General features: G+C 38.1%; 1 protein-coding gene across 2 annotated transcripts in view; it reads left to right on the forward strand.

Annotated features, from left to right (window-relative positions):
- dpp3 (dipeptidyl-peptidase 3) overlaps window positions 1–19,465 on the forward strand; it is a 63,756-nt gene extending 44,291 nt beyond the window's left edge. For both annotated transcript variants that reach the window (XM_028803886.2, XM_028803895.2), the window contains exons 15-18: window positions 9,899–10,019; window positions 10,347–10,526; window positions 11,011–11,173; window positions 18,774–19,465. In XM_028803886.2, coding sequence (XP_028659719.1) covers window positions 9,899–10,019; window positions 10,347–10,526; window positions 11,011–11,173; window positions 18,774–18,916 — 607 coding nt within the window. In that variant the 3' untranslated portion in view covers window positions 18,917–19,465. The remainder of the gene's footprint in view (window positions 1–9,898; window positions 10,020–10,346; window positions 10,527–11,010; window positions 11,174–18,773) is intronic.
- The last annotated feature ends 1,831 nt before the right edge of the window (window positions 19,466–21,296 follow it).

A 21,296-nucleotide genomic window follows, 5' to 3' on the forward strand; every position in this document is an offset into this window, starting at 1 on the left:
GCTACATTAGAGTTTTAATTTTTGGTAATATGAAAATATAATCTCCTTTCAAAGTATCTTGTTACATACAGTGAAAGACTGGACTCGGTGCTTTGTATGCATTGATAGAATTCTCAGCAAACTTTGAAAATTCTTAAAGCTATTGTTGAGTAAAGCTTTAACTTCCTATAAAATATATGCATGGCTTATCATTCAGGTGTGTCTGGGGACTTGGTTAACTGATTTGATAGTTGAAGCATTTACATTTTTAGTTACTAGGGGGCTTTTCCCCCTGCTCACTTTGCTCACCAATCCCCGTCCCTGCGCTATGTGCTAGTCTCTTTGTGGTTCTATCACTCGCTATACGAGTGATACAATTTAAACAGATTTTTATTTTCATGGGATTTGTTACATATGCATAATTGAACTATTTTACATTGCAGCAAGTAATTAACTGTATTAAAGAGTAAAACGTAATAATTTGAAAGCAAATTATGTTTCATGTTGCATTAAGAGTTTTTCGTTGACAATACAATTTCATTCTGTTTGGCTTTGAAATTAACACACAAATACTCTTTAAACTTAAACTTTTACTGGAAAACTTCATTAAAAACAATTTGTGAATTAAATTTCGTCAATGTTGCATTGAATTTTGATTCTGTGTTTGGACTTTCATCGTGACAACACAGCGTATAACTGCCCTGATTGAATTCCATTTCTTTCACTCTATTAAATAAAATGACTTTTTCGAATGTTTGGCTTTGAGATTTGTTAATTGTCTTTGCAAAAGCTGTTCTAATGGGAAACTGTTAACATTTTAATACAAATGGCATATCAAGATCTCCTTTGTTGTGTAATGTTATCCGCGGAAGATGTACTACATTACCTTTCTTGGATACATCCTTCTTTCTACAGTAATTCGTGCGGTGGAAGACCGGGATATTTTAAGTTGTTTTCATCTTCCTCACGATCACTACCAACTGTTTCAGCATAGTCTATTGATACACGTGTAACTAAATGTGTAACTTAGCAACATTTTTGCCGTTAATTCGTTTGACTTCTCGCTGCTAGGATTGCCCGTGTACTCATTTTTTCTGTTGATAACCCTTTGTGATGAAATTCTTCAATAAGATTTGGACATAATACGTCTTCTTAAATTGGGAACTTAAAGTGAGGAAAACGTCAAAAGTTATAAGAGCTGAGAGAGCAGAAAATGTGTCTGTCTAAAGCATTCACACGAATAAGAGGTGAGATTACCATGTGCGTGGGTGAAAATAGTTGAGAGGAGGGTGTGACTTGAAAAAATATTCCAAAAAGACTTCACATCACAGGATTTTTTTTATTATAATAAAGAGACTTCATCAAAGAATCAGTTACCATATTTTTGTTTTTAAGTATTTTTAATGAATGATATTCAAAAGTGATGGAAATAACAGAATGCAATTTGCATGAATTTAGTAGGCTACATTTAGTGCATGTTCTTTAACAGCACTTTCCAGCATAGTTAAAAACATAGCTCAAATAACAGATTCAATTCAAACAATGTAAAAATGTCATCAATTGATTTCCTGTTGTTGGTTGTGGACGGTCTGTGACTTATTGTTGTTCAAATTACTTAAACATAATATTTTTGAAAGACGTATCCAGTGGAGAGAGAGAATCTCTGTGGAAGTTTCAAGGCAAAATTGTTAGCTATTTCAGACCAGAGGAATACAGAGTCATTATAATGTGCACAAAATGCCACCATGAGGTTGTTTTTTTAATGTAGCCTAAATATGGAGTACAAATCTATGCAAACTGAGCAATACTTACATAATTCCAGTCCTCTTACTTTCGTTTAGATAGTTGTGAACATTTATAAAAAAAAAAAAAAAAACACACCTAGGCAAAAACTAAGTTACCTTAAGCAGTAGAAGAAGTGAAGTGATACACAAGCAAGCTTGATTGTGCACCCCATACCCAGTATTTGACTAACTCATATTGGAGATCTGTTTTGCTGTCAGAAGTGGCCGTCGGACTAGTAAAAGAAGAAAATATACAAGTTGAAGTGACCTTTGTCAAGGAATATTGGAGCAGTAAACTATTCTGTAATTGAAGGCACACACAATGTTTTTTTTTTTTTTTTGAGATGGACAAAACCACACATTCACCAATTATGTACAATGGGAGATTTTGAAATTTCAAAGGTTTGTACTGAGCTCTCTATTCAAGATATCTCAACAAAAAATTGAACTGTCCTGACAAATTTCATTGAAGAAAGAGTGGCAAATTTCGACAGACAGACAATGAAATGGGGCAGTAGGTTTACTGAAATTCTTTCTTGCATATGTGCATTAATAGTCATCACGTCGCCTCTCTCCCGTGCCAGGATCAGTTAATATTAAAGCCGTACTGTGAAGCCTCTATCTTCCTTATCTGAAAGATTGTAAAGCAATAACGTAATAACATGATAATGAGAGTCTGCCTTTTCAAAAATGTGTGTGATTAGTTCTGTTAATTATTCATTATCTTTAAAAATGAATGTTTGTCACCATAAGTAAAAGCAGGTGGAAAGAAAACAATTATCCGGGTATGAATATTGGCCTGTTTTAAGAAATTGACAAGTAAATCTCACATTTCATCATATGCCCTGCACCACAAACAAACCTCCCACTTCCCCACTTGTGAATTTGTCATTGTTGTCACTAGATATATTCATATAGTCTTTCAATAATAAAAAAAAGTTGATGTAATGTATTGTGGTGGATATAAAGTTTTTTTTTTTTTTTTTTTTTTTTTTTTTTTTAATCTTGCATCATGTTTACCTCTGTTATTTACAAGTCTTATGCTAACCTTAATGGCAGTTAAAACCTATGCCTTTTCAAATGAGCTTATGAATGACTAGTTATCTATATGTTTTAACGTGATGTATAATGCAAAAGTGCCTGGCCATGAGTAAAGCCATTTAGCATGAGCACAGTATGCATAATTGATCAAGAGATCACTTCATATATAAACCTGCAAAATGTGAATGTTTAGCATTTCATGTCCTCTTAGGCTTTATCAACTTTAAATGTGGAAGCTCATGAATAGGTTTTGTTCCCACCCCATGCAATATCTGCTGAATTAAGCAGGCTCGAGAATGATATTGTGTTATGTTACACAAACTTCAGTGTTTGTGAAAATGAGGTGACACCAATTAAAAAGTGTTCAAAAAGTTGATTAAACTTATAAATTCTGAAGCACTATAGTATGTACACTTTCAATTGCTTATATACCGTTTGTTTTCTAAACACATTACCAGTTGTACTTGAATATTATATAGGATGGCTTCCTGTGACTTGTTAGAGTCCAATGTAAAGTCCCCAAAGGAACTGAAAAGTACTGCAAGAATTAATTTAATTATTTCAGTAAACAAAAAAAAAACATGGCTATAGAGTGAACAAAAATTGACAGGAGTCTCAGTAAACACTACTCTCACTGGTGTTATCCTTGATTCCCAATTTACCACTTCCAGTATGCACATAAAAATCTTCAGACATTCTGTGCCTCAAAGCATTACCGTCCCTGCCTGTAGCTCCTTTCAGTTGGTGTCTCTCTACTGCTTTTTCCAGAAACATGCTTCTGACTCCAGACTTGGAATAGAGAGTGACTTGTTACCTCCTTTGGATTACTTCCAGGCTGTAACTACAGTAAATCTACTTCTTGGTAGTGGTATGGGAAATAAATTAATGGAGATACCAGGCAGGCCGCTGACAACCTCCGGTGATTCATGATAGCAAGATGCCCAAGAACTCTAACATACACTTAAAGGGCAAATGCCTATATGTTTTTATATTCACCAAGATTATATCTTTACCCCGCTGTTCATGGCGGACACTCTGAGAGTTAATGATCCCCTGCAGTTCCCGTTTATCCAACATGTTTGCATAAAAACTCTTAAAATGCCAATTAGGATTTCTCAATTTGGCTCCTATAAGGCATTTTCTAGTCCTTTAACAAGATAGTCCCACTTATTCTCCTGACAACTGTTTTCATTATTTGGAAACAAAGATAAAGATAAACCCATTACTGATTTGTATTAAACAATGATTTGGAATACTGCAGATGTTAATACTTTGGCAGATTACAGGTTTTTGCACAAGCAAGTCTCCGGTCTTAAACTTCAAATAGTAAGGAAGTCTCAAATTCTTCAGGTAAACTCAAGTCAAGTGCCAAGTTTGTAATTTTGTGGCATAAGTCTTCAAGTCTCATGTCTGCATTATAAACTTAAAAATAGTCGTCTTAAAGTGTGTGAAGCAAAATAAATAGTAACAATTCTTTGTAGGTTGTGACAGTTTATTCAATTTCCCCTTGGGGATTAATAAAATATCTATCTATGAGTATTCTCAGTGATAGGAGAACCTGTAAAATCAAATCCAAGACATTCAAAACTGCCTGAAGACAATAAAGATTGTTGATTGAAGTTGAATAAAAGTGCTGTATGTGGATTTTATCAAAAAAAGATAGACTTAATGCGCACACACACACACACATTTAATATGAATCCCATAGGTAGGTGCTCCTGTAATTAATTTAGGAGTGTCATATATAAGAGAATCCATTTGAATTAAAAATTAAACATATGGTTACGTACCATGGATGTGAGTTGCTTGCCACTTAAAAGTTAAATCTGCTAGTCTAATGTAATGTTGAAACAGTCATGTCATAGTGGATAAGTAAAGAAAATTTGTCAACTCCATAGTCGGACACAGTGGTCAGTTAGTGTTGTCTACAATGATTCCACATTAATAAAGGTTTGAGTCTGAAGAACATGACTCCATTGATTCAGTCTTTTTCATTGCTTAGATTTTTTATGTTGTTTAGAAACCTTTATGTGCCATACAGATGGCATTCAAGCTTCTCCTGCTCTGTGACTTAGCCTTGAGATGGCTCCTTACTCTCTGCTGTAGCCACTTTAACACCAAGGTTACATTAACCTGTTACATTAATGTATATGTTAAATGTTATCCTGGTCATACTGTACAATTTTCAGATGGGTGATGAGTATTCACCTGGGGCCTCATGTATAAATGGTGCATACGCACAAAAATGTTGCGTACGAACGTTTCCACACCCAAATCGTGACGTATAAAACCTAAACTTGGCGTAAAGCCACGCACATTTTCACGGTAGCTCCAACCCTGGCGTATACAAGTTCTCTGCTCGGTTTTGCAAACTGGCAGCACCCAGCGTCAAAGCAGTGTGGTTACACTTTTCTTTTTTAGTTCCACATCCCTGACGCGGCTTTATCATATACACTGAAACTAACTGTATTTTTTTTATTAGTTTAAGGCATCTGATTGTAATTAACCTGTAACAATATAATGGTCCAGGGAATAGCCAAAGTATCCCGAATACCATAGGTGCTTTAGCGTTGTTACTCTCACTGCACCTTCTTGTTCTTCTTTCAGCTGTTCCTGTTAGGGGTTGCCACAGCAGATCATCTTTTCCATATTACTCTCAGTGCACCACTCAGAGTAGTTATATCACTGTATCTGAGTGGGGAATCGCAGATCTACATCAGCTGATCAGAAAGAATTATCAGTATATAGCATCAAGCACACAGTGCCTCAGCCATGCTGCCTATTTCAACTGCTCTCACACAGCAAACGCTTCAAAGCCTTTCCTGTACGGACCTTGCAGTTCAGAAACCGTTTCATCCCAAGAACTATAAACGCACTCAATCAGTCCATCAAATGCTCATTGTAGAACTGTTAGTACTCATTAGTACAATTACCTCACTGTAAAGTTGCACTACAGTTATAATATTGCACAACCTGAGCCACTTTATAAAGCGCGTATTTACATATGATGATGATATCATTTGTAAGATGAAATGCAGCAAAATATGTTTATATTACACAGATAAAAATTTAACTTCATTTAAATCTATATTGTTAATAATTAAACATGTGAGGACACGGTGCCGCAGTGCTAGCGTTCACGGATTGTTCCTGCCTCGCGCAGTATTCTTGCTGGTGCTGACGCGACACTGGAAGGATAGATGGATAGAATAATTAAACACGTAATACGAAGATATTTCAATGTTCCTTAAGTTTTGAAGAATCGGCGTTCTAAGCTTACAGATGGCTTAACGTCTATTACAGAGCTGATTGTGTGGCGATTGGGTATTTGGAGAAAGAAAAGTAAGGACAGGAATTGGGGGTTAGTATGTTTGAAAGAGACAGTACTGCTACAATAAAGTATTTCATCGAAGGTTGCGCATGGAGCAGCAAGCTTCTTGCGTGAAACATGATCATTGCGCCACTGTGTTCCCATGTTTAATAACATGCTTTAACTCCTATCATCATGAAAATATCATGTATACATCTCAGTATTTTAATTATTCAGAGAGCTGTAATATTACAAATGTAATGGATTCTGTGTCCTGTCGTAGGAAGAGAAAGCCCGGAAGCACGTGGTGATTCACACACAGAGCACATAGAAGGTCAAATACAAAACAAAGCATTTAACATGCTACTTTAGTTACGATGGGATTTGAGAAACTAGTAAATTAAATGATTTTAAAGATGAAGTTTATGATGTTCTACTTTAATGACTAAATAAACTACGTGATTAAATTGGAAATTTCAAGGTTAAAGTTGACATTTTGTGCTTTTTTCCCCCCACTATGTGCCTTTTTTTTTCTCTGTACCCTAATAAGCTTTCATATGACACTTAGTGTTCAGTGTACGACTCACCTTTGATCGACTTTGATATGTTACTTCCTTTTTTATTTCGGGCACTGTGTGACTTTTTGAACTTGAGCTTTCGAGTTTCTCCGACACGCTGTGTTACTTGATCAACTTCCTTTTGTTGTTTATACCATTGTTTAAACCAACAAATAGTAAGTTTTTCCTTGCCTCCACTTGGTATTCGCTGAAATTCTTCTATTTTCCCTTGTTGTTTTGCCATTGTCTTTTCACAGAAGGCTGAGCTTAAGGGCTATTTATATTGATTTTCATATTCAAAGAGGCATAATTCTGGGAGGAGTTGGGGCGGGACAGCAGGCGCATGTACGTGCATTACTTTTTACGCTGACCGGGATTTATGTAGCAGAAGAACGTGGAAGTTGGCGTTTGCACAGATTTATGCATCTGAATTTTTTTGTGCGTATGAACATTTCTGCTTTTGTGCTTATGCTATGTTATAGTGAGAGTTCTACACACGGTGTTATACAGTGCATCCGGAAAGTATTCACAGCGCATCACTTTTTCCACATTTTGTTACGTTACAGCCTTATTCCAAAATGGATTAAATTCATTTTTTTCCTCCGAATTCTACACACAACACCCCATATTGACAACGTGAAAAAAGTTTACTTGAGATTTTTGCAAATTTATTAAAAATAAAAAAATTGAGAAAGCACATGTACATAAGTATTCACAGCCTTTGCCATGAAGCTCGAAATTGAGCTCAGGTGCATCCTGTTTCCCCTGATCATCCTTGAGATGTTTCTGCAGCTTAATTGGAGTCCACCTGTGGTAAATTCAGTTGGTTGGACATAATTTGGAAAGGCACACACCTGTCTATATAAGGTCCCACAGTTGACAGTTCATGTCAGAGCACAAACCAAGCAAGAAGTCAAAGGAATTGTCTGTAGACCTCCGAGACAGGATTGTCTCGAGGCACAAATCTGGGGAAGGTTAGAGAAAAATTTCTGCTGCTTTGAAGGTCCCAATGAGCGCAGTGGCCTCCATCATCCATAAATGGAAGAAGTTCGAAACCACCAGGACTCTTCCTAGAGCTGGCCGGCCATCTAAACTGAGCGATCGGGGGAGAAGGGCCTTAGTCAGGGAGGTGACTGAGAACCCGATGGTCACTCTGTCAGAGCTCCAGAGGTCCTCTGTGGAGAGAGGAGAACCTTCCAGAAGGACAACCATCTCTGCAGCAATCCATCAATCAGGCCTGTATGGTAGAGTGGCCAGACGGAAGCCACTCCTTAGTAAAAGGCACCTGGCAGCCCGCCTGGAGTTTGCCAAAAGGCACCTAAAGGACTCTCAGACCATGAGAAAGAAAATTCTCTGGTCTGATGAGACAAAGATTGAGCTCTTTGGTGTGAATGCCAGGCGTCGCGTTTGGAGGAAACCTGGCACCATCCCTACAGTGAAGCATGGTGGTGGCAACATCATGCTGTGGGGATGTTTTTCAGCGGCAGGAACTGGGAGACTAGTCAGAATAAAGGGAAAGATGACTGCAGCAATGTACAGAGACATCCTGGATGAAAACCTGCTCCAGAGCGCTCTTGACCTCAGACTGGGGCGATGGTTCATCTTTCAGCAGGACAACGACCCTAAGCATACAGCCAAGATATCAAAGGAGTGGCTTCAGGACAACTCTGTGAATGTCCTTGAGTGGCCCAGCCTGAGCCCAGACTTGAATCTGATTGAACATCACTGGAGAGATCTTAAAATGGCTGTGCACCGACGCTTCCCATCCAACCTGATGGAGCTTGAGAGGTGTTGCAAAGAGGAATGGGCGAAACTGGCCAAGGATAGGTGTGCCAAGCTTGTGGCATCATATTCAAAAAGACTTGAGGCTGTAATTGCTGCCAAAGGTGCATCGACAAAGTATTGAGCAAAGGCTGTGAATAGTTATGTACATGTGGTTTCTCAGTTTTTTTTATTTTTAATAAATTTGCAAAAACCTCAAGTAAACTTTTTTCACATTGTCATTATGGGGTGTTGTGTGCAGAATTCTGAGGAAAAAAAATGAATTTAATCCATTTTGGAATAAGGCTGTAACATAACAAAATGTGAAAAAAGTGATGCGCTGTGAATACTTTCCAGATACACTGTACATGAGGCCCCTGGTGTTTGTGTTGTTTTTTTTCCCCCACAGCAGAAAATTGGCACCCACTCTGACTTTTCACAAGTGTCTAAAATAGAAAAATCATCAAAGGTGGATTTCTGTTTGTCTGTTGGTAGAATTTAAACCAACTATTAAAAAACCTTTATTCTTAAGTAATATAGTAATAAGTAATAATTTGAAATGCAGTGTCACCACTGCAGCAGTTCACAATAGAACATCCCGATGAATTGAGCAATGATAAAAAGTTAACATTCTTCGCTCAGCTCCATCTGTTTGAGGGTTTTGGGGGCTGGAACCTATCCTAGCAAAATATGGTGCAAGGCAGCAAATTGCCCAAGAGTTGACAATCCACGCCAGAGCCCACTCATGTACATATTTACATCTAACAAGTGCATCATTTGGGATATTGAAGGAAAACCCATGTAGGCACATATGATTAGTTGGCAAGCAGATACAGTACATAAAGAATATATTTCAGTAAGTCTTAATTTAGCTCGAGGCAAGTCTTTGTGATGTGAACATTAATGTTGCAGAAGGGCTACTGGCCAATATAGTCGGATTACAAAAATGAATTCCATTCATTGAGTGAGTCAGACATTTTTGAAAAACTGCAAATAATTAAATGTGAATACTAAGCTTCTGTTATTTATACAGATGTAAAGAATGTATGCCCAAAGTAAAAGTCCATTTCTGATACTATATAAAGGGAATTCTCAGACCGCACTTATTTGAACACTAAAGTAGAACTTGCATAATTTGAGCTATAGAAAGACAAACATTTCAGAAATAATTTTTTTTCTGAATTTGTATTCCAATATTTAACCTGTGTAAATTTTAAAACTGTGAAATATATTATCAGTAAATTTGGTTAAAATAAGATGCAACTAGTAAATTTCGTTTAAAATTCAAAATTTGTCCACGTTTGTGCATGTGTTAAAAGCAGATATGCAAAAACTGCAAAATTCAGTGTTAGACTGTACTGTAATCCGAGGTAAATGCAGGTGAACGTCTCTAATAGATAGAATATAGTGTTTCTTCTGTTAATGTTTATTTGAATGTTCCACCAAATCTCTCTTTTTCATTCTAGCATCTTTGGTCAAGAAGGATCAGATGCAGAGGATGTAGTTTATATTAATTGGCTGAACATGGTGAGAGCAGGAGTGTTGGCCCTTGAATTTTACACCCCAGCAAGCAAGACCTGGAGACAGGTAAGAAGAAGAAACCAAAGAAATTTTACAGAAGTATTTAACTGTTCTGATTTAACACATTTATTTTAAAAATGTAAGTGCTATATGCCTTAATTTTTATGAATGTACTTGTAATAAACGTTTTATTTAGAAACATTTTAAACTTATTTATTATTGAAAGAATGTGCAACTAGATTACTTTTAGTAGGAATATAAATTATAAAATATGTTTAAAGCCACAAACTGTTATTGATGCTTATGCCATTTTTCTTTTTGGGCTATATATGTCTTTATGTACTTGCTATATGTAATTTTTATTTATTTTTTTTGTTAAATGCATTCTTTTAGGCTCATATGCAGGCTCGCTTTGTGATCCTGCGTGTACTTCTGGAGGCAAGTGAAGGCTTAGTATCCCTAGAGCATACTGTTGGATCAGATGGTAAGCCAGATGCCATTATCTCCTTGGACAGAACAAAGATTAGGAGTGTCGGCAAACCTGCTATTGAGCGATTCCTTCGTAGACTGCAGGTATTCCAACATCTCAAAACTTATCTTTCAATCACTTGTGACTTTTGAGCATATGGTAATTGTTTTACTTTCACATATTGGCTGTAACATAGTTCACCTTCTGTCCAATTATGGTACTTTAATCATCATTGCTTTTCCTTTAATATAACTATCAAAAAAAATTAGTATAGTTAAACTGCACATAAACTACTGTACAAAAAAAAATAAAAATCGAAGAGAATTCAGCATAAATTTGAAATGGAATGCATGAATCTCTGTGGAAATGCATCATAATAAAGTCTGTTTTTATTTAGCAAATGTTATTAGATCACTGGTCTTTATTTTTTATTTTTGTGTTTTAGTCCTTAAGGCCTATTTTGAACCATGTCTGTAATATAGATTTTTTTCATTGTTTTAGATGTAAAACCAGAATGACCTCCAAAAAAAAAACGTTTTAGGAAAACTTCATTATGACCGGATTTTTCTTTTGTTCAAATTTTTCTAGATCCACAAGTCTACAGCAGATGTTGAGGGTGGACGTGCCCTATATGAAGGTTACTCTTCTGTAACAGACAATGAACCAGAAAAGTTCCTAACTCTTCGAGAAACTGTGCTGCTAAGAAAGGAGGCTCGGAAGTTGTTTGTCCAAGCCAATACGAGAGTTCAAGGTAATTAATGGAAACTGCATAGAATACATTCTAAATAGCAACATTTGGGTCCGTACAGACTTTCAAATTCAAACTTCCTTAGTCTAATTAAGGCTTATATCAGCACAGTACAAAATTTTTATGTAGTCCTTTATGTAATAATAAAAATATATATTCAGACACAGTCATATAAGAAGCTAGCAAGCTTTATTTCATTATAAAACCGGGGGCCAAATGTGGACTTCTTAAAGTATTCTATGGGAGCTGGAGTTGCAATTGAACGTTCATTATAGTGCTGGGCGGTATGACCAAAATTCTATATCACAGTATTTTTCAAAATTATACCGGTTTCACGGTGTTGGACGGTATTTTTTTCCCATGCACGAGTGGATGTCAACCACATTTTCCACTGCAATTACTGCCGTAGACTGGCTAAGAATAACCTATTCCACTGTCAGGAGCATTGTACAAAAAAACATTTTAATGTGCACACAAAGTATTAATACAGGTTTGCATGGCCCCATAAAGTGATAGTTTTCAAGGGGGTGGCACTAATGAAGAGAAGTAATTGCATTGCATGACAGTCAAAATATAGAACCTTTTTATTGAACAAATTTTGCAAACAACTTAAACTATAATTTTGACAACACATTTTCAATCATCCAAAGAGGCATTTAGACTTCGTAAAATATCCAGAGGTGCTTGTCAAAAGTTGTATTGCACTGAACATGTCTTAGAAAAGGAATAAATAGTAAATATTTTTGTAAACCAACTACACTTTCTGTTTCAGTTAACAACCTGTGTCCACTGACATGTTAAAATGACTTTTTAAACAACTTTACCATCATTAAACTGCATAATATTTAAACTAATAAATAATAACAAATATTGATAGTTGCACTGTTACTTCACGCCCAGGTGCATTACACAGTATTCACCAAACAAAAATAAAATAAAAACAAGTGCAACTTGGTGATGATATCTTTACCAACTTAACCATCATTTGGGCAAACTGCATTAATATGGACCTTGCTTCAAGCTAAGCTATATACAGTACATAAATAATAAAACTACAACTTGCATTTATAATGCTATTTGTGATATAGCCCTACGGAAGCGTATTAGGGCCACGGTGAAGAAAAAAAAAAAATGGACATAAGGAAGAAAAAAAAAAAGTATATGTTGAGAATAAAGTCAACATGTTGACTTTACTCTCGACATATCCACTTTATTCTCAGTTTATTCTATAATTAAAGTAGAATGTCGTGAACTAAACTTCATCCTAAAAATCAATGTTTAATTTACTAGATTTTCTCAAACCCCGTCATAAGTTAATGTAGCACATTAAATGCTTTGTGTTGTGTTCCCCGACCCAGTTGTTAATCACTAAGCTTCTTAAACTGACTTCCTCCACACTAAGAGGAGGCGCCGGCAACGATCACAGCACAGAATCCATTCTCTTCATGATATTCCTGCTCTCTGAAAATTTAGAATGCTAAGATATATACTTGATATCATTTTCAGGATGAAATGCATTAAAGCAGGTATTAAACATGCATGGTAGTGAGGCGGTAGTGCTGCACCCTCGCAGTAAGGGGTCCCCAGGTGTATGTTCAGTGTAGAGAACTTTATGGCAGGTGTGACGAGGCTCCAAAAAACTGGATGTATGAATGGTTATCGCACAAGTTTGAACTTAAATATTGTGTAAATGTTGGGTTCATGCTCTGGTGGTCGAAGACACGAACACAGAATTCAATGGATGTTCTTCTGAGTGGGCTTTCTTTATTGCATGCGGGCTGTCTGCCTGACATACCAAAACCCCAGTTCCCACCCTTCCTTTTTCTTTCTCCACATAACCAATCACCACACGATAAACGTCTTTTTATAACTAATTTTAATTTCACACTTAGCCCACGGAGTGTTCAGAACTTTAAAAAAAAAATCTTCATTTATACATGTTTAATTATGCCATCCATTCAGGGTTGCGCCCATCCCAGCAAGCATTGTGTGCGAGGCAGGAGCAAATCCTGAATGAGTCGCCAGCACATTGCAGGGTGAATACGAGCAAAACATACACTAGCAGGGCCAATATAGCATAACAAAACCCCACATCCTACATGACTTTGAAAGGAAACTGAAGCACGCCGAGTAACCCCACCAGAAAAATATGCAAATTAAAGGCAGGGTACACCCGAGACACCCTTGCTGCGAGGCAGCAGTGCAACCTTAACACCGCCATGCCCTCACATGATTAATACATGCTTTAATGCATTTCATCATGAAAATTATATCAAGTATATTTATCTTAGCATTCTACATTTTCAGAGAGCAGGAATATTATGAAGTGAATGTATTCTGTGCGGGTGCCTCCTCAGTACAAGAGGAAGTCAGTTTAAGTAGCACGTACCGATTTAACATGGCTCGGGGAACACTTCACACAAAGCATTTAATGTGCTATATAACTTATGACGGGGTTTGAGAAAATCTAGTAAATTAAATATTCATTTTACGATGAAGTTTAGTTTACGATGTTCTAGTTTAATGACAAATTACAAGAATAAAGTCAACATGTCGTCACACTATTACACTGCTCTGTTGGGCCCTTAAGCAAGGCCCTTAACCTGCAATTGCTGAGCGCTTTGAGTAATGAGAAAGGCGCTATATAAATGAAAAGAATTAATTATTTTATTACTACACAGTACCCAGGTACATTACACTGTATTGAAAAAAATAAAACCAGTACAACTTGGCTTGCAGTATTATCCAGTAGTATAGAAACAGTATTTACACATTTGAACATAATGGTCCACATCCAACCTTTTAAAACCAAAGTATCTCCAGGCAACGGACGTGACTCCTTTTTTTTTTTTCAGCAAAAGTTCTTCTGTGTCATCATGTTCAACTTTGTCAGCTACAGCTTCAGTTTCGGAATGTTCTTTGTCCATTTTCACTGTGCAATACCTATACTACTGCATGTACTCCGTTGCATGCCTATTTAGCGGTGTAGCAGTGAAAGAGCCCCCAAGCAACACTTCCACTAACCGTAACGCATGTACTCCATTGTATATGATTAACGGTGTAGCAGTTAAAAAGGTCCCCCCTTGAGCAGTTTCCTGCTGCTCCACGCTCCGAACGTCGTTTAGGCAATTTAAACCGGTGTTGCGGTACAAGAAAAATCCATATCATAACAAAAATAAACGTTTTTCGGTATGAACCGGTATACCACCCAGAAGTAGTTCATTATATTATCCTTGTGTCCAGCTTTGCAAGTTTTCAAATATTAAGTATTGTCATTTAAACCTAATAAGAAAAATCCTTGACTTCGCTCATCTTGGTAAATTCTTTTAATATTAGTGTGACTGGAACACTCATTTATGGTACACAACACATATGGGTACATCTAAATTTAGTTCTGGGTGACCCCATGCAAGATGATTCCTCAGGGCTGCTGGGTAATAATGGAGATTAGAATGCTTCATATTGAAAATATTGCTTAAATATATTTACCTCTGCATTTAACTCTGTCTATTAACACAGCATTTATATAATGAATTATCATTCATTATTAAAATTTCTTACAAAAGGAACATGTGTTGAAAGTTACCCATTTGTTAAATACTGATAAATTCCATCGGTAAAATATTCAGAGATGCTTCATATCCCTTTGCTTTTTATTTTAAAGACATTCAATAAGCCTACTCTTTTAGATAGATAGATACTTTATTAATCCCAATGGGAAATTCACATTCTTCAGCAGCAGCATACTGATACAATAAATATTAAAGAATGATAATAATGCAGGTGAAAAACAGACAATAACTATGTATAATGTTAAATGTTAAATTTACCCCCCCGGATGGAATTAAAGAGTCGCACAGTTTGGGGGAGGAACGATCTCCTCAATCTGTCAGTGGAGCAGGACAGTGACAGCAGTCTGTCGCTGAAGCTGCTCTTCTGTCTGGAGATGATACTGTTTAGTGGATGCAGTGGATTCTCCATAATTGATAGGAGCCTGCTGAGCGCCCTTCGCTCTGCCACAGATGTTAAACTGTCCAGCTCCATGCCAACAATAGAGCTTGCCTTCCTCACCAGTTTGTCCAGGCGTGAGGCGTCTTTCCTCTTAATGCTGCCTCCCCAGCACACCACTGCGTAAAAGAGGGCGCTCGCCACAACTGTCTGATAGAACATCTGCAGCATCTTATTGCAGATGTTGAAGGACGCCAGCCTTCTAAGGTAGTATAACCGGCTCTGTCCTTTCTTGTACAGCGCATCAGTATTGGTAGTCCAGTCTAATTTATCATCCAGCTGCACTCCTAGATATTTATAGGTCTGCACCATCTGCACACAGTCACCTCTGATGATCACGGGGTCTATGAGGGGTCTGGGCCTCCTAAAATCCACCACCAGCTCTTTGGTTTTGCTGGTGTTCAGGTGTAGGTGGTTTGAGTCGCACCATTTAACAAAGTCATTGATTAGGTCCCTATACTCCTCCTCCAGCCCATTCCTGATGCAGCCCACGATAGCAGTGTCATCAGCGAACTTTTGCACATGGCAGGACTCCGAGTTGTATTGGAAGTCCGATGTATATAGGCTGAACAGGACCGGAGAAGGTACAGTCCCCTGTGGCGCTCCTGTGTTGCTGACCACAATGTCAGACGTGCAGTTCCCAAGACGCACATACTGAGGTCTGTCTTTAAGATAGTCCACGATCCATGCCACTAGGTATGAATCTAATCCCATCTCTGTCAGCTTGTCCCTAAGGAGCAGAGGTTGGTTTGTGTTGAAGGCGCTAGAGAAGTCTAGAAACATAATTCTTACAGCACCACTGCCTCTGTCCAAGTGAGAGAGGGATCGGTGTAGCATATAGATGATGGCATCCTCTGCTCCCACCTTCTCTTGATATGCAAACTGCAGAGGGTCAAGGGCGTGTTGAACCTGTAGCCTAAGGTGGTGAAGCAGCAGCCTCTCCATGGTCTTCATCACATGTGATGTCAGAGCAACAGGCCGAAAGTCATTCAGCTCACTAGGACGTGATACCTTTGGGACTGGGGTGATACAAGATGTTTTCCAAAGCCTCGGGACTCTCCTCTGTTCCAGGCTCAGGTTGAAGATGCGCTGTAGAGGACCCCCCACCTCTGATGCACAGACCTTCAGCAGTCGTGGCGATACTCCATCTGGACCCGCTGCTTTGCTGGCACAAAGTCTCCTCAGCTCTCTGCTCACTTGCTCTGTTGTAATTATGGGTGGGAATGTCTTTCCTATGCTGGTATCAGCAGAAGGATGTGTGGAGGGTGCAGTACTCCGAGGTGAGTGTGAGAGTGGGTTAGGGTGGTCAAACCTGTTAAAGAAGTTGTTCATTTGGTTTGCTCTCTTCACGTCTCTCTCGATGGTGGTACCCCGCTTCGAGCTGCAGCCAGTGATGATCTTCATCCCATCCCACACTTCCTTCATGCTGTTATTCTGCAACTTCTGCACCAGCTTTCTCCTGTACTGCTCCTTCGCCGCCCTGAGCTGGACTCGGAGTTCCTTCTGCACGCGCTTGAGCTCATGCTGATCACCGTCTTTAAAAGCCCTTTTCTTCAGGTTCAAAAGGCCCTTGATGTCACTTGTAATCCATGGCTTGTTGTTAGCATAGCAGCGTACTGTTCTTACTGGAACTACAATGTCCATACAGAAGTTGATGTAGTCAGTAGTGCAGTCAATAACTTTACCTCAGTGTTCTCACTATGAGATCCCTGCAGGATATCCCAGTCTGTAGTGCCAAAACATTCTCTCAGAGTATTCTCAGCCTCCGGGGTCCACTTCCTGAATGATCGTGTGGTTAGAGGTAGGACTCTCACTTTTGGTTTATAGTGAGGCTGAAGCAGAACCAGGTTATGATCTGCTTTCCCAAGCGCAGGCAGCAGGGTGGCGCTGTATGCATCTTTAACGTTTGCATACAGTAAATCAATAGTCTTATTTCCCCGGGTGTTACAGTCCACATACTGGGAGAATGCAGATAATGTTTTGTCCAGCGTCACATGGTTTAAGTCTCCAGCGATTAGCACAAGCGCTTTAGGGTGCTGCGTTTGTAACTTAGCAACAGCAGAATGGATGATGTCACTCGCTGACTCCTCGTCCGCCCGAGGAGGTATGTACACGATGACAACAATGACGTGTCCAAACTCTCTGGGCAAGTAGTAGGGACGTAAACTTACGGCCAACAGTTCGATATCCCTGCAGCAAGTGGAGATTTTGACGTTAACATGTCCAGAGTTACACCACCGTGTATTAACATAGAGAGCGAGTCCTCCTCCTTTGTGCTTCCCACAGGTATTTGCATCTCTGTCTGCTCTAACTGTGCTAAACCCGGGTAGCTCCACGTTGGCATCTGGGATGGTGTTATTTAGCCAGGTTTCGCAAAAACACAACAAACTGCATTCTCTGTAGGTCCTGACATTTTTCACCAGCGCAGCCAGTTCGTCGATCTTATTTGAGATTGAGTTTACATTCCCCAGAATCACAGAAGGCACTGAAGGCTTGAAACGCCACTTTCTCGCAAGCCGCTTCATTTTTAGCTTAGTGCCGGCTCTGCTGCCACGATACCGCCTTCTTACCTCGTCAGGTAAATATGGAACCACACCAGCACTGGCATTTGTTCTCAGCGCTCGAAGTTGAGTACTTGAATAGGCGAGTCTCGGTGTGTAAAAATCCATGCCCACATTGTAAAAGTAAGTGTGTCCAGGGAACGAATCCACATAAAATAAAGTAATAGGAGTGATCAATAAATAAAAATAGAAAAATAAAAGTAGAAAAGTACACATACATATATAGTCATACACGGAGCTGCTGAAAAGGCTGCCACTCACGGCGGCGCTTTCAGATTTGTGTTGTAGGCAAATATGACAAGCAGATTCATATGAAAATACTCGTTTCTTTGCTTTCTGTAACTATATCAGTTGGTGCTTCTGGAAACACAGGTGCTGGAGAAGATAGTCCTTGTGTTGCAGTGTGCCAGAGTACTTCATTTTAATATTACAGCAAGGTTTGCTTAAAACTGCACTAACATACTGTAACTAAATATGATACACATAAATGAGACACAAGCAGCAATACAAGAGCAGCATAATCAAGTAAATCATTTCAGAAATGAATGTTTGTTCAGGTGTGTTTGTGTGTTTTTTTTTTAATGGTAACTGCGGTTTTAATTTTTTGTTCATCAAAAAGAAACTACCACTAGTATACTAGAATTTTTACAGTTTCTTTCAGGAAAACTAATACAGATAGATTTCATTTTTACTTATTCCCCAATTTCTTTTCATATAATTAACTCGGAGCTAGAATAATTTTTTTCTCAATATATCCATCCATTTCATCCTTAACTGCTTGTTAATCAATACACAATACAAGCTAAACCAGAAACCAAAAACAAGATCCAATTAACACCTCTAATAGTTTGGCATTTTTGGAAATTTTCTAACTATTCATTGTAGGCCTCAAGTAATTTTTTTTTTGTGACTAAGTAATCGGTATTATTATTGGACTACCAGGTTATTCAAGACAAGATGCGACCAACTGAATTTATGTTTCTTTGTGAGTGACCTGCACTGATGTTTCCTGTCTTTAAACATCTGCTTCACAGGAGACACCACAGAACTTCAGGAATATGCCGGCAGTGCAGCTGACCTCATTCGCTCATTTGTTGACCGATTTCATGATGATGGAGAAGAGCTAGAGGAAGAGATTCTTGCTCTAGGCCAGATGGATGCACATTGTTGGAGTTAAATTTTTTTTAAAAGGAAGTCAGCTGATATAGTTTATTACTTACTAATTACTTTTTACTTAAAAAGAGATAATGTTGGATTCTACAAGGATGGATTTAATCAAGGAGGGTGATAAAGTCGTCTGTTTATTTTTTCCTCTAGCACTTGCTTTTACAACAGTCTGAATGAAATTATTCCAACAGCACGCTTCAGGACTCTTTTTTACCATTTCAAATATTCATAGGTGATCACCAAAATGGGAGAATCAGTTTTTTCTTTTCCTTAGAAAATGGCTTATATCTGGGATTACTTTGAATATGGCTGTAGACTGTCCTACTACTGGTACCATTAGCTTGTAAATTTAAAACATGTTTGCAATGAAATTAGTGTCCACGCAATGTAGCCTTGCTTTTTAAATATTTTGAAGCTCCTAAATTTTGGTAGTAATTTTTTTCTGACAGCTATGTAATCCTCCCAATAGACCTTACACTTACAACTAATGTATAGGACATGGCTGTGACACTAATATGTACTGTTTAAAAGAGAATAAACACTTTTTCCCCCACTTGAATTCATGTGATTAATTTGTATTCAGACATATGTCAAGTGTGTGTATACATGCATGTATGTGTTCATTCATAAATATAATATGTTGAACAAAATAATGGAAACAGTTAAGAATGTAGTGGTGTGAAAGACCTAGTAAGTACTACAGCTAACATTTCTTTTCAAAACCACTGCAGTCCTTTTTTGCAATGCTGTCATACAAATTGTGAAAAGTGTGTACTGGGATACGGTACCAAACTTTAAGGAGAAAAGCCTCCAGGACTTTGAGGGATAAAAGAAATGGAAATCTGCTTTGAACATTGTGTTTTTGAAACCCCCATGAAAGTTTAATGCTGTTAAGAGCTTGTAATTGGAGGGGCCGTTGACCGCATTTCTGTTCATCCTAGTGTTCGTGAAACTTGCCATGAAGGAAAATTCTGTGCATCATAGCAAAGTGGACCTGTAAAATGAACTGATATTCTTTGGCCATTATACAACCACGCAGAGCAATCCTCAAAATGAATACCTCATTTAAAAAAAGCACCCATACCATTTACAAATCCCCACCAAGTGTAACAGCTGGCAACAGAAGTTGTGGGTTGAAGGCATCTGTTGACTCTGTCCAAGTGTAAACCTGTCCAAATATAGGGTGAAAGACTATTTAGCAGACCATATCCCTTTTTTGATTGCTCAGTGGTGTAGGTTTTGTTGTTCTTACACCAGGTTGTGCATCTATGTATACAGGACATTGATACAAGTGTTTTCTGAATTGCAGCCCTGCCATAAATTCTAGCATTGTGAAAAACATAATGCACAGATTGAGTTGATAAAGGGTCTTGGAGGCTGTGATTCAATTTGTGGCATCTATTCAGTGATGTGCCCGTCTGTCACTGTTGGTGCATTTCTCTTTGCAGTTTGTTCATGTTTGACATGTGCTCTCACTGTTTGAGATTATTCCACTTGACTGATGACTGTCACGAAAACAAAAAAAGATGACCGATACTCCGAAATTTTGGCACTGAATATTTTGCATCAATGGGAAAAGGATGTTAAAGATAGGCCTTCCTCTTTTCCTTTTGCCTGGCAGCTCTAAGAGAAGGTTTATGGATGAGGTAAGAAGAGGACATGCACGAGGAAACCCCTAATGAGAGCAGCCAAAAAGGAATTGGAGGTTAGTACGTTTGAAAGAGACAGTTCTGCTACAATAAAGTATTTCATCGAAGGTCGCGCAGCAAGCATCTTGTGTGAGACATGAACAATCACTGCGCCACCATGTTCCTATGTTTAACAACATGCTTTAACTCCTATCATCATGAAAATGATATCATGTATACATCTCAGTATTTTAATTATTCAGAGAGCTGTAATATTACGAATGTAATGGATTTAGTGTCCTGTTGGAGGTAGAGAAAGCCCGGAAGCACGTAGTGATTCACACACACATAAGAGCACATAGAAGATCAAATACAAAACAAAGCATTTAACGTGCTACTTTAGTTACGATGGGATTCGAGAAACTAAACATTAAACAATTTTAAGATGAAGTTTATGATGTTCTAATTTAATGACAAAATAAACTATGTGATTAAAGTGGAAATTTCGAGATTAAAGTTGACATTTCGTGCTTTTTTTCCCCCCCACTGTGTGCCTATTTTTTTTTCCCCTGTACCCTAATAAGCTTTCATATGACACTCAGATGGTGGGCTATGACTTGCCTTTTCACGGCGACTTGGATACGTGACAACTTCTTTTTTTATTCCGGGCACCGTGCGACTTTGTGAACTTGAGCTTTCGAGTTTCTCTGACACGCTATATCACTCGATCAACTTCCTTTTGTTGTTTATACCACTGTTAAA

Source organism: Erpetoichthys calabaricus, chromosome 1, assembly GCF_900747795.2.
Source record: "Erpetoichthys calabaricus chromosome 1, fErpCal1.3, whole genome shotgun sequence".
Lineage (NCBI taxonomy): Eukaryota > Metazoa > Chordata > Cladistia > Polypteriformes > Polypteridae > Erpetoichthys > Erpetoichthys calabaricus.